The 12826-nt window shown below is 44.8% G+C and overlaps 1 protein-coding gene across 2 annotated transcripts; it reads right to left on the reverse strand.

The window, feature by feature from the left end:
- Nucleotides 1-511: 511 nt before the first annotated feature.
- RDH12 (retinol dehydrogenase 12) lies at nucleotides 512-12350 on the reverse strand. Of its 2 annotated transcripts, XM_033187645.1 has the most exons (7): nucleotides 12064-12350; nucleotides 10178-10296; nucleotides 9517-9672; nucleotides 8616-8720; nucleotides 7588-7797; nucleotides 5403-5592; nucleotides 512-1197 (listed from the first exon to the last, which is right to left on the reverse strand). In XM_033187645.1, the coding sequence occupies exons 1-7, from the start codon at nucleotides 12129-12131 to the stop codon at nucleotides 1095-1097; spliced, it is 951 nt and encodes a 316-aa protein (XP_033043536.1). In that variant the 5' UTR covers nucleotides 12132-12350; the 3' UTR covers nucleotides 512-1094. The 2 variants fall into 2 exon arrangements, with proteins under 2 accessions (XP_033043536.1, XP_033043537.1); XM_033187646.1 differs by lacking the exon at nucleotides 7588-7797.
- Between the last annotated feature and the right edge of the window lie 476 nt (nucleotides 12351-12826).

Raw genomic sequence — 12826 nt, forward strand, 5'->3', positions numbered from 1 at the left:
AGACTCCGTCTCAAAAAAAAAAAAAAAAAAAAAATGGCGCCAATAAACATGACTTATTTTGTCGATCAGCTGAAAGATTAGGCACATCTCTCTGCCTATTCATGGTGACCATCAGCCCTTGAGGCAAGAAGCAGGTCACCTGGGCCACAGCAAAGGACAGCAGAGAGGCCAGAAGTGGGAGAAGCTATGAATTTAGGACAAGAGATTATCAAGGCTTGGTTTTCCTGCGTCTGTGGATCAAATGAAGTCCTACCTCTGGCCTTAATCTGTGGTGGAGCTCGGCATATCTGTAATTGAAGACATTCTTCTCTTTTAGATACTAAAATGTTACTGCTGGAAGAAAACTGACAAACGACTCAACTGGACCATCTTATTTTGCCCCCAGATGCCATACTCTAAGAAGGTATGGGTGGCTGGGTAGAGTGAAATGCTAGTCACTAAACTAGCAGGCCGGTTTCCCTGCTTTGTTCCATTTCTCTTCCTTGCTGCCCTGAGAAAATAAATAAGACAATAAGATGAATGCAGTCTTTATTTTCTCTAAAATTTGAAAGGTAAAGGGAACTCTTTACAAAAAGAAACCATCTGCATGATTGAAATGGGAAGGTCCAGGTGAGAGGAAGGAATCTAACTTGGCCAGGGTTAGCCAGGATCTTTGTGTGGTGGCAAATATTTTTAAAAAGAAAGAGGTCAACCAAGAGCTGGAGTGTATAGCCCCTGGAAATAGGCAGTGATGATGCTCTTCTTGCCTCAGCTGAGCATCTGGTGCTGATGAAGGAATTGACCCAATTTCTCAGGCTCTTCAGCCACCCACATGCCCAGCCTGGGATCTACCCAGTCCTGCTGCCCCCAGAGGGTTGCTGACTCTCCAGGTCTTAGAGAAGAATGCTCTGTATGTATCCACATCTCAAGCCATAAGCCAGTCTCACAAGAGTGTGAAGTTTGCAAACATTCCCAAAAGGGTCAAGAGGATCAGAGCAGGCAGGATTCACAGCACCAGCCAGCCAAGAGGACAATCCTTTAGGGTTGGCCTTCTCCTTGGTCCCCATTCATTATGGCATAGATTGGGCCTGATAAAGCTGCAGCTCTTCCACCAGCTACTCCCACCGGATTCCTAGAAGCTCACAGCTGACATTCCATAGGCGCTCAGCTGTTTTGTTATTTCGGGCCCTTGGAGACACCCAGGTCCTCTTGCAGTCACTGGAGGGCAGAAGAAGACGGTAAATTCCAGGACTGAGAATTAGCAGTCTGGAAATCTTTATGGTCCCTTTCTCAGAATGTTTCTAAATGTATAAAATACAATATATGCCAGACTCAAAGAAACTAATTATATAAAATGCACTCTAAGAATATTTTAAAAACAAATTTGTGATATAGTAATACACAGGCTTATTTATTAATGTATTCTATAACAAGATCTAGTACCAGGTCTAATTATCAAAGGATTTCAAAGTAGTGGCGAGCAGAAGTGACATTCTAGGATATCTGCAACAACTGCAATGTGATATGAAAATATTTATAATTCTATTGGTGACAACGTCACAGGTATCACTACTACTACTACAGTTCACTGCCTACATTCATAATTGAAGAAAATGCCAAATCTCAACTGGAGGTTAAACTAAAGATGAAGTTATTTTCCCATCCAAGTTCACAGGCCCCTTGAATTCTGTTGACAGGCCCACTTGCATCATGAACCCCAGACCAAGCCCTCCAGATTTGCTTTGGAATGAGCAGGGGGCCTGAGGACCAGAGGGATAGGGGGTGGGAACAGAACACAGTTCTCATCATGTTTTTTTTGTTTGTTTATTTGTTTTTAATGTTCCTTTTCTCTAATTATAAAAGCCTTGTAAAACAGTTGGAACATGCAGTGCTGATAAAAGAAGAAAAGCCTATCATGGCTGGGCACGGTGGCTCACACCTGTAATCCCAGTACTTTGGGAGGTTGAGGTGGGCGAATCACCTGAGGTCAGGAGTTCAAGACCAGCCCGGCCAATATGGCGAAACCCTGCCTCAAATGCAAAAAACAATTAGCTGTGTGTGGTGTTGGGAGCCTGTAATCCCAGCTACTCAGGAGGCTGAAGTAGGAGAATGGCTTGCACCCAGGAGGCAGAGGTTGCAGTGAGCGGAGATCATGCCACTGCACTTCAGCCTGGGCAACAAGAGCGAAACTCCGTCTCAAAAAAAAGAAAAGTCTATCATTCAGTTGCTTTCTGTACAGTCTTTTTTGCTTTGTTTGGATATAAATAGAGATGTAGTCTCTCTCTGTCTCTCTCTGTCTCTCTCTCTCTCTCTCTCTCTCTCTCTCTCTCTCTCACATAAAACCGGGATCATACTGTGTCTAGTTTGAGGAGGGTTTTTTTTTTTTTTTGAGATAGGGTCTCACTTTGTCACCCAGGCTGGAATCCAGTGGTACTATCATGCTTCACTGCAGCCCTGACCTCCCAGGCTCAAGCCATCCTCCAACCTCAGCCTCCCGAGTAGCTGCAACTACAGGCATGCACCACAATGTTGGGCTAATTTTTTGATTTTTAGTAGAGATGGGGGTCTCACCTTGTTGCCGAGGCTGGTGTGGAATTCCTGAGTTCAAGCAATCCTCCTTTCTTGGCCTCCCAAACTACTGGGACTACAGGCGTGAGCCGCCGCACCCAGCCTTAATTTTTTTTTTTTTTTTTTTTTTTTTTGAGACATAGTCTCATTCTGTTGCCGAGGCTGGAGTGCAGTGGACCGATCTCAGCCTACTGCAGCCTCTGCCTCCCAGGTTCAAGTGACTCTCCTGCCTCAGCCTCCTGAGTGGCTGGGATTACAGGCATACACCACCACAACCAGCTAATTTTTTGTATTTTTAGTAGACATAGGGTTTCACCATGTTGGCCAGGCTGGTCTCTAACTCCTGACCTCAAGTGACCCACCCACCTCAGCCTCCCAAAGTGCTGGGATTACATGCATGAGCCACTGCACCTGGCAAAATTTTTAAATAATAAAAAAACACCTAGAATAAAAAGATAAAAATCCTCTTTCACACTCTGCTTGGCTCTCCCTAAAACTCCCTGGAAGTAACCACTACTGCCCAGTGGCTGGGTGTCCCTCCAGACTGTTCTCTATGTGTAAATAATCATATAATTTTGTATTCCAGTTTTTTCCTTACAACATTATGTCACTAACGTTTTTCTATTAATTACGTATTATATAAAAATATGATATTTAATGACTGTGTATTTTATCACATATTTAAGGCAGCAATGTTAAACACTCAGACTCTAGAGGAGCAACTGTCCAATAGAAATATGATGGGAAGGCCAGGTGCAGTAGCTCACGCCTGTAATCCCAGCACTTTGGGAGGCTGAGGTGGGCAGATCACTTGAGGTCAGGAGTTCGAGACCAGCCTGGTCAACATGGCAAAATTCCATATCTACTAGAAATACAAAAACTAGCTGGGCGTGGTGGCATGCACCTGTAATCCCAGCTACTCAGGAGGCCGAGGCAGGAGGATTCCTTGAACCCAGGAGGTGGATGTTGCTATGAGTCAAGATCATGCCATTGCACTCTAACCTGGGTGACAGAGTCAGACTGTGTCTCAACATAAAGAAATATGATGAGAAACACAAATGTGAGCCACATATGTCATTTTGAATTTTCTAGCAGCTATATTTAAAATGTAAAAATAAATTGGTGAAATTTATTTAGTAACCTTTAATTATACATTATTGAGTTTTAAATACATACTTTATTTAACCCCAAAATAGCAAAATCATTTTAGCATGCAATCATAAAAAATGAGATATCTTTTATCTCATTTAAAAATGTAAAATGAGATAATTTAGACTTCTTTTTTATACTATAGGTTGAGCATCCCTTATAAGAAATGTTTGGGGCTGGGCACGGTGGCTCACACCTGTAATCCCAGCACTTTAGGAGGCCAAGGCAGGTGGATCACCTGAGGTCAGGAGTTCAAGACCAGCCTGGCCAACAGGGTGAAACCCCATCTCGACTAAAAATACAAAAATTAGTCAGACGTGGTGGCAGGCACCTGTAATCCCAGCTACTCAGGAGGCTGAGGCAGGAGAATTGCTTGAACCCATGAGGCAGAAGTTGTGGTGAGCCAAGATCATGCCATTGCCCTCCAGCCTGGGTGACAAGATTGAAAATCCATCTCAAAAAAAAAAAAAAAATGCTTGGATCAGAAGTATTTAGGAGTTTACATTTATTTGAATTATGAAATATTTGCATTATACTTACCAGCTGAGCATCTCAAACCCCAAAAATCTAAAACCTGAAATACTCTGAAATCCAAAACATTTTTAGCACCAACATACAACTCAAAGGAAATGCTTACTGAAATATTCCAGACTCCGAATTTTCAGATTTGGGATGCTCAACCTGTACGTCTTCAAAAATCTGGTATTACACTGCATCTCAATCTGGACTAGCCGTATTTCCGGTGCTCAATAGCAACATGTGGCTAGTGGCTACCACATTGAATGGCACAGCTCTAGAGCCAGATTGCCAGGGTGTAAATCCCAGATCTACCACTTACAAGCTATATGACCTTGAGCACGTTTCTTAATTATCTTGTGCCTCAGTTTCATGTGAAAACTTGGGGTAATATTACCTGCCTCGCAGGGTTGTGATGATTATATGAATTAATACACATTACACACTCAGAACTGAGTACCAAACACATTATAAAAACTCAAGCAACATTAGCTATTATCACTTATCCATTCTCGTCTCATCAGACACTAAGATTATTTCCAATGCTTCACAGAATAAATACTGCACTGATGAAAAGCCTTGAACAAAGAGGGACAACAGAGCAGACAGGGCTGGATTCTGACATGGAATGGGAAAGAGATTTCACCCTGGGCTTCCCTTTATTCCCAGAGTCTAGTTGCTCATTGAGTTCATGATAAGATTCAGCACTAAAATTTCTACTTCTATATTTCAACAGATAGTGTCAATCTTGGCAGCATTGAGGGACAGAGTTCACACCGAAGAGAGAGGACATTCCCCCAGCACTTTGTGCTAATTGGTATTTAAAAATTCATGAATCAAGTGAGCCAAAAGCTTAAAGAAGGAGAAAAAGGATCCAGAGGGCCTGCTAACATTCTCTCCATGGCATAACCAACAGCAACAGTCTTCTTTAAAAGCTTTCAGAAAGCTGCAAAGTTTACATGGAAAAGTGGCACACAGGTATAAAATAGAGCCAGAAAAGCAACTCTTCCCAACACATAAGTTTGTAATGTAAGTTTCCTTAACAAAGCAACACTTTCTGTTTGCAGGCCTAACCCAAACCTGGATTGCATCATCAGGAACAAACTCAGCTGCTCAGGATGCACAGCCCAATGAGTCCTGCACCGCCCAGGCACACAGGTGGTGGAGAGAACCGCGCTGCCTTCACACACCTGAAGTACTTGCCACTCAGGGGCTCCAGGCCCTCAGCCAGGGCACAATGCAGGCTGGTCTGCGCCCCCTCCCGCGCCGTCTTGACAAAGGGGGAGAAGAGCCGCCAGAGCAGGCAGAGCAGGGAGGAGTGCCGGACCAGCTCTGAGCGGACAACACCTGGGTGCACTGCGTAGGTGGTGACCCCGGTGCCTAGGACAAAGAGGGCACAATTAGATCAGGGACACACTCTGAGCCCAGGAAAACAGCTTATCTCCTCAGCAAAATACACAAGTGAGAAAGAGGGACTCAGGAAACATAACCCCAGGATTCAGCAGGTACCACTCCTGGCCAGGCAGAATTTGAACAGGAATGAATTGATCTCTTTCAGAAAGATCTATAGCCTTCTCAGCCTTCTGTGTTCCAAAAGGAGTGCCTGGTTCAAGGTCTTTCTATTTCAATGTCATTTTTATACTGTGGCTTTAGTACTACTAATAAACATGACAACATGTAGTGAGTAGTATCAATTATTGACAGTGGTATCTTTATCATTTCTACAGGAGGAGTTTAGGGGTAGCAGTCTGATTGGAAGGTGGTGGGTAGGACTTTATTTTGAGCTGCATTTGCCTGGCAAGCACATTTTATGATGTATAGATTGAGGGATGGTATGCAGATTATGGGGGTTAACACCCCCCCAAGATATCCCTGGTGCCATCACTATTTTTCAGTACCAATTACATGCCAGGGCTATACAACATGCTTTAAATGTATTATTTCATTTAATTCTTAAAGAGGCTTGTGAAATAGAATATTTCACAATATTATGATGCCCATTTACAGCAAAGAAAACTAAGTCACAGAAAGTTTAAGTAAATTGCCTAAGGTTATACCTGGCAGAGTGCAGGGCCAAGATCTGAACCCTGATGTAAAGTTAAAAACATGGAATGGACTATCTGCATTTGAATACTGACTCAGCTAGGAATCTTCCTTGGGTAAATTTCCTAATCTGTCAGTGCCTGTCTTTTCATATTTAGAGTGGGGGAAAATAATAGCACCCACCTCACAGGAAAGTTGCAAGTATTAAGTTAAGATGTGTACTGCATGGCACACATAAACCTCTCAATTATTATTGTAATTGTTATTGTTTATTTTTATGATTACTGTCTTCTTGTTCTATAAGCATTCTGGAAGTAAAGACCATTGTTCCCAAACTCTGGTTTATTCAGTGTAACAAATGGTCCCCTAGATCTGCAGATGTCAGAGCCAGCAGCTCACCCAATGCTCCAGGGGGACACAGAATCATTAAGGAATAAGAACCGGCCTGACCTGATTTTACAGCTGAGAAGATGAAGTCAGGGGAGGTTAAAGGGGCACATCCACATCCACATCCACATGGGGCTATCATGTGGTAAAGCAAGAGCTTGGACCCAGGGGTCTGAAATCTGGTGCTAACTCCCTGAGTCCAGGCAGTGGCAGCTCTGTAGCTCAGATCACCATGTGGACCTCAGCAAATGGCACCCAGAAGGAAGCACCCTAGGTTTAAAGCCGAGCACCCACATTTCAGTTCTGACGCCCTCACCTGCCATATACTCTTTAGTTGACCATTTCCTTGGACCTCAGTTCTGCTCTATAAACCTGTTACAAAAGGCCTCTGCCACCACGTCACCTGAGGTCAGGAGTTTGAGACCAACCTGGACAACACGGTGAAAGCTCGTCTCTACTAAAAATACAAAATTAGCCGGGCGTGGTATTGCGTGCCTGTAATCCCAGCTTACTCAAGAGGCTGATGCAGGAGAATCACTCAAACCCAGGAGGCAGAAGTTGCAGTGAGCCAAGATTGCACTACTGCACTCCAGCCTGGGAAATAAGAGCGAAACTCAAGTCTCAAAAAAAAAAAAAAAAAACAAAACAAACAAAAAGCCTCTGCCTGTTGCAAAAAGCTATTGTGAAAATCAAATGAGATAAGAGATAAGATACGACATAAATATAAGGTAACTTTATGAGGTTCTTAACCCCTATTTGATTTTAAGCTCCCTGGGGGCAAGGACTCTGTTTTTACTTCATTCATAACCTCATTCTCCTTAGTGCACAGAGCTATTACTGACACGTGCATGTTTGACAGCCTGACTTCCCAAGTTTTTGTGGACCTCTAATCTGGTCTGAGGACCGTTTTTGCTATTTTAATCCTGATCCTTTCTCCAGACTTACCTTGGAGCCTCTTCGCCAGCTCACGAGTAAAAAGTATATTGGCCAGCTTGCTGTGGCAATAGGCAAAACCCCTGCTGTAGCGCTTCTCGCTCTGGAGGTCGTGGAAGCGAATCTTGCCAATGTGGTGAACCACCGAGGACACGTTAACCACCCGTGCAGGGGCAGACACCTTTAGCCGCTCCAGGAGCAGGTAGGTGAGGAGGAAGTGGCCTGTGAGGAGAGCCAGTTGAAGGTGGAATGGCAGCTCAGGCTCAGCATGTGCGAGCCGAGAGGACTTCAGTGTTAGCTCCCTATCTTCTGGGTATGAACCAATTTTGATGCCATGAGTAACACTAATGGTCAGTTTGGTCTGAGTTTGTGGATTCCTCAAAGCAAGAGCCAGAGCTGGACTACAAGTAAGGCAATCATACTTAATCTATATTACTTTGTACCTCTGCCCTTGACCCACCTGCTGGCTTCCTACTCCCACTCTGTCCATGATTGCATAACTAGGGACCCAGGTACACTTGTGTATAGACAGAAGGATAGAATAGTCAGGGAAGATAACATCTGCTTAGGATCAGAAGACATGTTCCATGCTCTCCTCCCTAAAGTCTTCGCCTTGAACGCTGAACCCCAGCCTGCCTCGTACCTCAAGTTCTCAAAGATTTCCTACCTCCATGGACCAACCTATGGCTTGGTTGGCCCTCATGTAGATGTGACCCCTCCAGCCAAGCCCAGATTCCTGCATACCCACTCGCCTGGCCCTGCCTGGCAAGTCTTGTACTGCCACTGCCCCATCTAAGAATGACATTCTTCTCCCTGGTATTTCCTGAAATTTGGGGCTTCTTAATGGTATGGGTAGGAGGATTTCACTTTTTTAGACTGAGCAGGAGAGGTACAGCGAACAACAAGCCAATGGGTCCAGTCTATTGGAATTCCTAGGCTCTATGAAGGCCCCTGGACATTCTCCACATTTACACAGGGTCATCTTCCTAAAGAAAAAATAGTGGGTGTACCTCATTTTTTAGTCACCCAAAGATACTTACCCAGGTGGTTGACTCCCAGGTGGGTTTCAAAGCCATCAGCTGTCTTGGAATATGGACACATCATTACTCCCGCATTGTTGATCAGGATATGGAGCTGCTTTTCCTCTATAGGGCACAACCAAGGAGATCCTGTGGTTAGCAAGGAGTCCCCTGGCTGCCTGTCACAGACCTGCATAATTGCCCCTTCCCTTTGTTAATTAGTTGTCTTTGTTGGGGTAAGATTTAGACAGGAGTCACTTGCTCTGCCCCTTCCTTTTAAAACAAGGTATTGCCTCAGCAGTCAATAACTATCCTTCATTTGGATCTATCTCAGTGACATCCAATAAGCACTGTCACTGGGTTTCTAATGAGTAATTTTAGTTACTCATATCTTCCTGGACATTGTTCATTCATTTATTCAGCAAATGTGTACTAACTACAGACTCTGGACCAGGTGCACTCTGCTGGGCACTAGGAATCCAGTGGTAACACAAGCCAGACATGGTCCCAGGATGTCCCTCATGGATTTCATCGTCCTTGGTAGAAGCTGGTCATTTTCCAAGATCCAGAAGAACTTGCCAGCAGCACAACTTCATCTCATGCCTATGGCCACAGAAGGTTGATTCTCAGGATGAAAGAAGAGAGTGGCATTGTGGCCACACCTTGATGCCAAGGTGCAAGCCCAGACAGGGAACTGACACCTCTGACATTCCCACTGCTGAGGCAAAAAGATGATAAGGATCCTGCCCAGTCTGTCTACCTACCATCCTCTTGCCAATTCCCTGTCCTGCTGGTTCATGTGGCAGAACCTGTCTAGTGGCGTGGATCATGGTTCTGATGTAAAGACCATAGATGGTCCAGGATGGAGCAGCCACTCCCATACCTGATTTCCTGCTTTTCTAGTTACTCATCAGGACCTCACCTGCCAGAAAGGCCTCAGCAAAGGCTCGGATAGATTTGGTGTCTGATAGGTCCAATTTCCGCACCAGCACCTGGGAGTTCTTTGTATCCACTCGGATTTCACTGGCAGCAGACTCCCCCTTCAGTACATCTCTGCAGGCAATATAGACTCGGGCTCCTGGGTCCAAGACAAAAAGAGAGCAGTATGTTCATATCCTAGGCTATAAAAGAGGTACAGTAAGTGAGCTTGGGACTGATGGACAGAGCATTCATTCTCCCAGCCCTCCCTCAATGGTAGAGTGGCCGTATTGCCACTTTGGGCTTTTCACAGTAGTTCAGTCTTCTTGCTGTCAGTTTAATCCCAGGCTGGGAATCTGGTTCCCAGGTTTTACATTCTGATATTTAATGTCGCTTAGTATCTCCTTTTAGAATAACTGACTTGGCTATACACAGACATCATTATTTTCCTTATTTTATTTAATAGAGAAGGAGTAGGGAAGAAGCAGTTTATTGAAGGCCACAGTGTAAGTTGGTGTCACAGTTGGACTTGAATCCCAGGTTTCTTGAATTTCTAGTCAGAGTCCCCAAGCCTAGGAGGAAACATAAAGAAATATGGACAGAGGCCCCAGTGGAAAGAAGGGTGGGAGACATGGCCCTTTGAAGACTAAAGGGGAAACACTTACCTCGGCTAGCGAGCTCTCTAGCCGTCTCCTTGCCAATGCCTGTGTTGGCGCCAGTGATCACCACTACCTTCCCAGGAAGCTGCACATTTGTTCTACACACTCCACCAGCAAAGAACTTCCTATCGGCAAGGGAAACAAGAGCGTCACGTACCATCCTTCACTAGCTCACACTAAGATACGTTAAAAAATAAATAATAAATAAATAAATAAGCTATCCAGTCTCAAAGAAGGATATCTTTAAGTTGCAGTCAGGAGACTCATAAAAGCTAATCTTCATGGCACAACATTTTTTCATGGGGCAAGGTAGTCGCCTGTTCATCAGTGCAGGTGGGTAGGTCACTTGCCCAGAAGCCACAAATAATCATATTAGCAAACAGAGTAAACTCTCAGTCAGGGCCAATGAAGACTTTCCCTGTTAGATAATAAATACATCTAGCTCTTATCTCTAGAGGTTCCAGAGGAAAGCTTTCCCCTCTAACTTACATTCAAAACATACGCATGATAAACATTAGCGGAGTCAATATTCAGTAACTGTCATCATGAGTAACTGATGAACAGCACTCTGTGGGGGGTGACACACAGGTACTGCTCTTAGCACTCTGGGGAATGGCATACATGGGTGCTGATCTTAGGCTGCCTCTCCAGTTTTAGGGAGTGGGGCATTTCCGAGGCTTTCAGCCATTGTATTAGAGATTTCATTCTGGCCAATGGCAAACAGAAATAAAATCTCCTTTTTTCAGACCTCTGGGCAGAGAGCACTCTTTTACATGAAATTTACTTCACAGGTCCCAAAACAGAATACAGAGGAGCAGAACTAACATTTCCTATACAACATCTGACTGCTAATTACTAGGCTAGGCACTTTCCATATGTAATTTATTTTAATCCTCTCAACTTCTCCAGTATTATTTCCACATTACAGTAGAGAAAACTGAGGCTCAGGGAGGTTCATGTCACATAGTGGTGGCAGAAGTGGGACTTGAACCCAGATCTCTATGGAGAACCTAGAATAACACTGTCCTTGGTAGGTCCATTTAACCTCCTTTATCAGAAATTTTTTAGGCTAAGCCCAGTGGCTCATGCCTGTAATCCCAACATCTTGGGAGGCCAACGTGGAGGAGGGTTGCTTGAGCCCAGGAGTTTGAGAGCAGCCTGGGCAACATAGTGAGACCCTCATCTCCACAAAAAATTTAAAAAGTAGCTGGGTGTAGTGGCACATGCCTATATTCCCTATATTCGGGAGGCTGAGGCAGGAGGAATGCTTGAGCCCAAGAGTTCAAGGCTGCAGTGAGCTATGATCACACCAATGCACTCCACCCTGGGGTGACAGAGCAAAAACAAAAAAGGAGAAATTAAAAAATTCTCCACTTAGAACGCACATTTATTTGACACCTCTAGAAATCCCACAGCAAAAGAGTCATCCCAAAACATTAATTGAGGGTGGTCTCAAAGGGAAGAGAGTTTGTTTCTTTCCCAAGCTACCTGGTACTTAACAGCATGACAAGCCAGCAGGGCCACCTTGAATAGGGACAGAGTCTCTGAATTCTTCAGAGACACCCAAAGGAATAAAATGAAAAAGCAAGGACTCCCACCTAAGGTGTCTGTTGAGCTACTTGACAGAGTCATCCACGCAGCCTTCCGCTGGCAAATAGAACTCTCCCCAGAGCTCAGGTGGGGCCAGAACTCAGCCCCACCTCTACCCAGCTGCAGATGCTTCCTTCTGGTTTTCCACCATGGTATCCACAGCACCCCCTTCCTTCCTGCTTTTCCTGCCCTGACTTTCTCTCCGTCAGCCTCTTTCCCTTTCTCTTCTTTCAGCAGCTGAGAACCGGCTTCCAGTGCAGGTCTTTGTAAACGATTATTTGAGTTGCTGAATTAAGACAAACCTGATGGATGGAGCTACCACATACAGGAACGAGAAGAAAGAGGTGAGCAGTCCCAAGGTGACCAGCATCTTTCCAACTTCTGTAGCTGCTGTTGCTTTTGCTGCTGCTCCAGCTTCAACCCCAGCTCTGGCTCAGGCTCCTGATCTGGCTCCAGCTCTTGGCTGCTTCTGCTGCTTCTCTGCTCCTCTCCGACCTGAGTGCTCAGCAGCAGCCTGACTCTGAGCAGAGCCCAGAATCCTATTTAAATCCGAGAGCTGTCAGAGCACAGCCTGCTGGGAGATGTAGTCCTGGCGGGGAGGGGACGGAAGCAAGGTTAGAAGCTTACTTAGGTTTACTGGCAAAGAGAATGTGGGGAAACTAAAGCAAGTACCCCCTAAATCCCCCATCCTCAATTGTTTCTCTTCTCTAGGAAATGTGTTCTCCCAACCACTGCCACCCCTACTGTAAGATGGGATATATAGAATATTTCTAACTTTAGCCACAAACCCCATGATGCTTAAAATACGAGTGGATTAAAATAGGACAGGAAGGAAACTCCCAGAAGAATGGCGAGAGAAGTCAGAAGAGCGATTAACCTTAGGGAGGAGGGGGCAGTGACTCGGGGGGAGAGGTGACTGGAACCCCTGGAGGGTTGAGAGTGTTCTGTTACTTCATCCGGGTGATAGTACCCAGGTGTGCTCACTTTGTGAAAATCTGCTGAGTCGTATGCTTTTGACTTGTGCAGTTTTCTGCATTTTATAGTATACTTCAATGAAGTTAACAC

This window comes from Trachypithecus francoisi, unplaced genomic scaffold, assembly GCF_009764315.1.
Source record: "Trachypithecus francoisi isolate TF-2019V2 unplaced genomic scaffold, Tfra_2.0 Lachesis_group3, whole genome shotgun sequence".
NCBI classification, from domain to species: Eukaryota; Metazoa; Chordata; class Mammalia; order Primates; family Cercopithecidae; genus Trachypithecus; species Trachypithecus francoisi.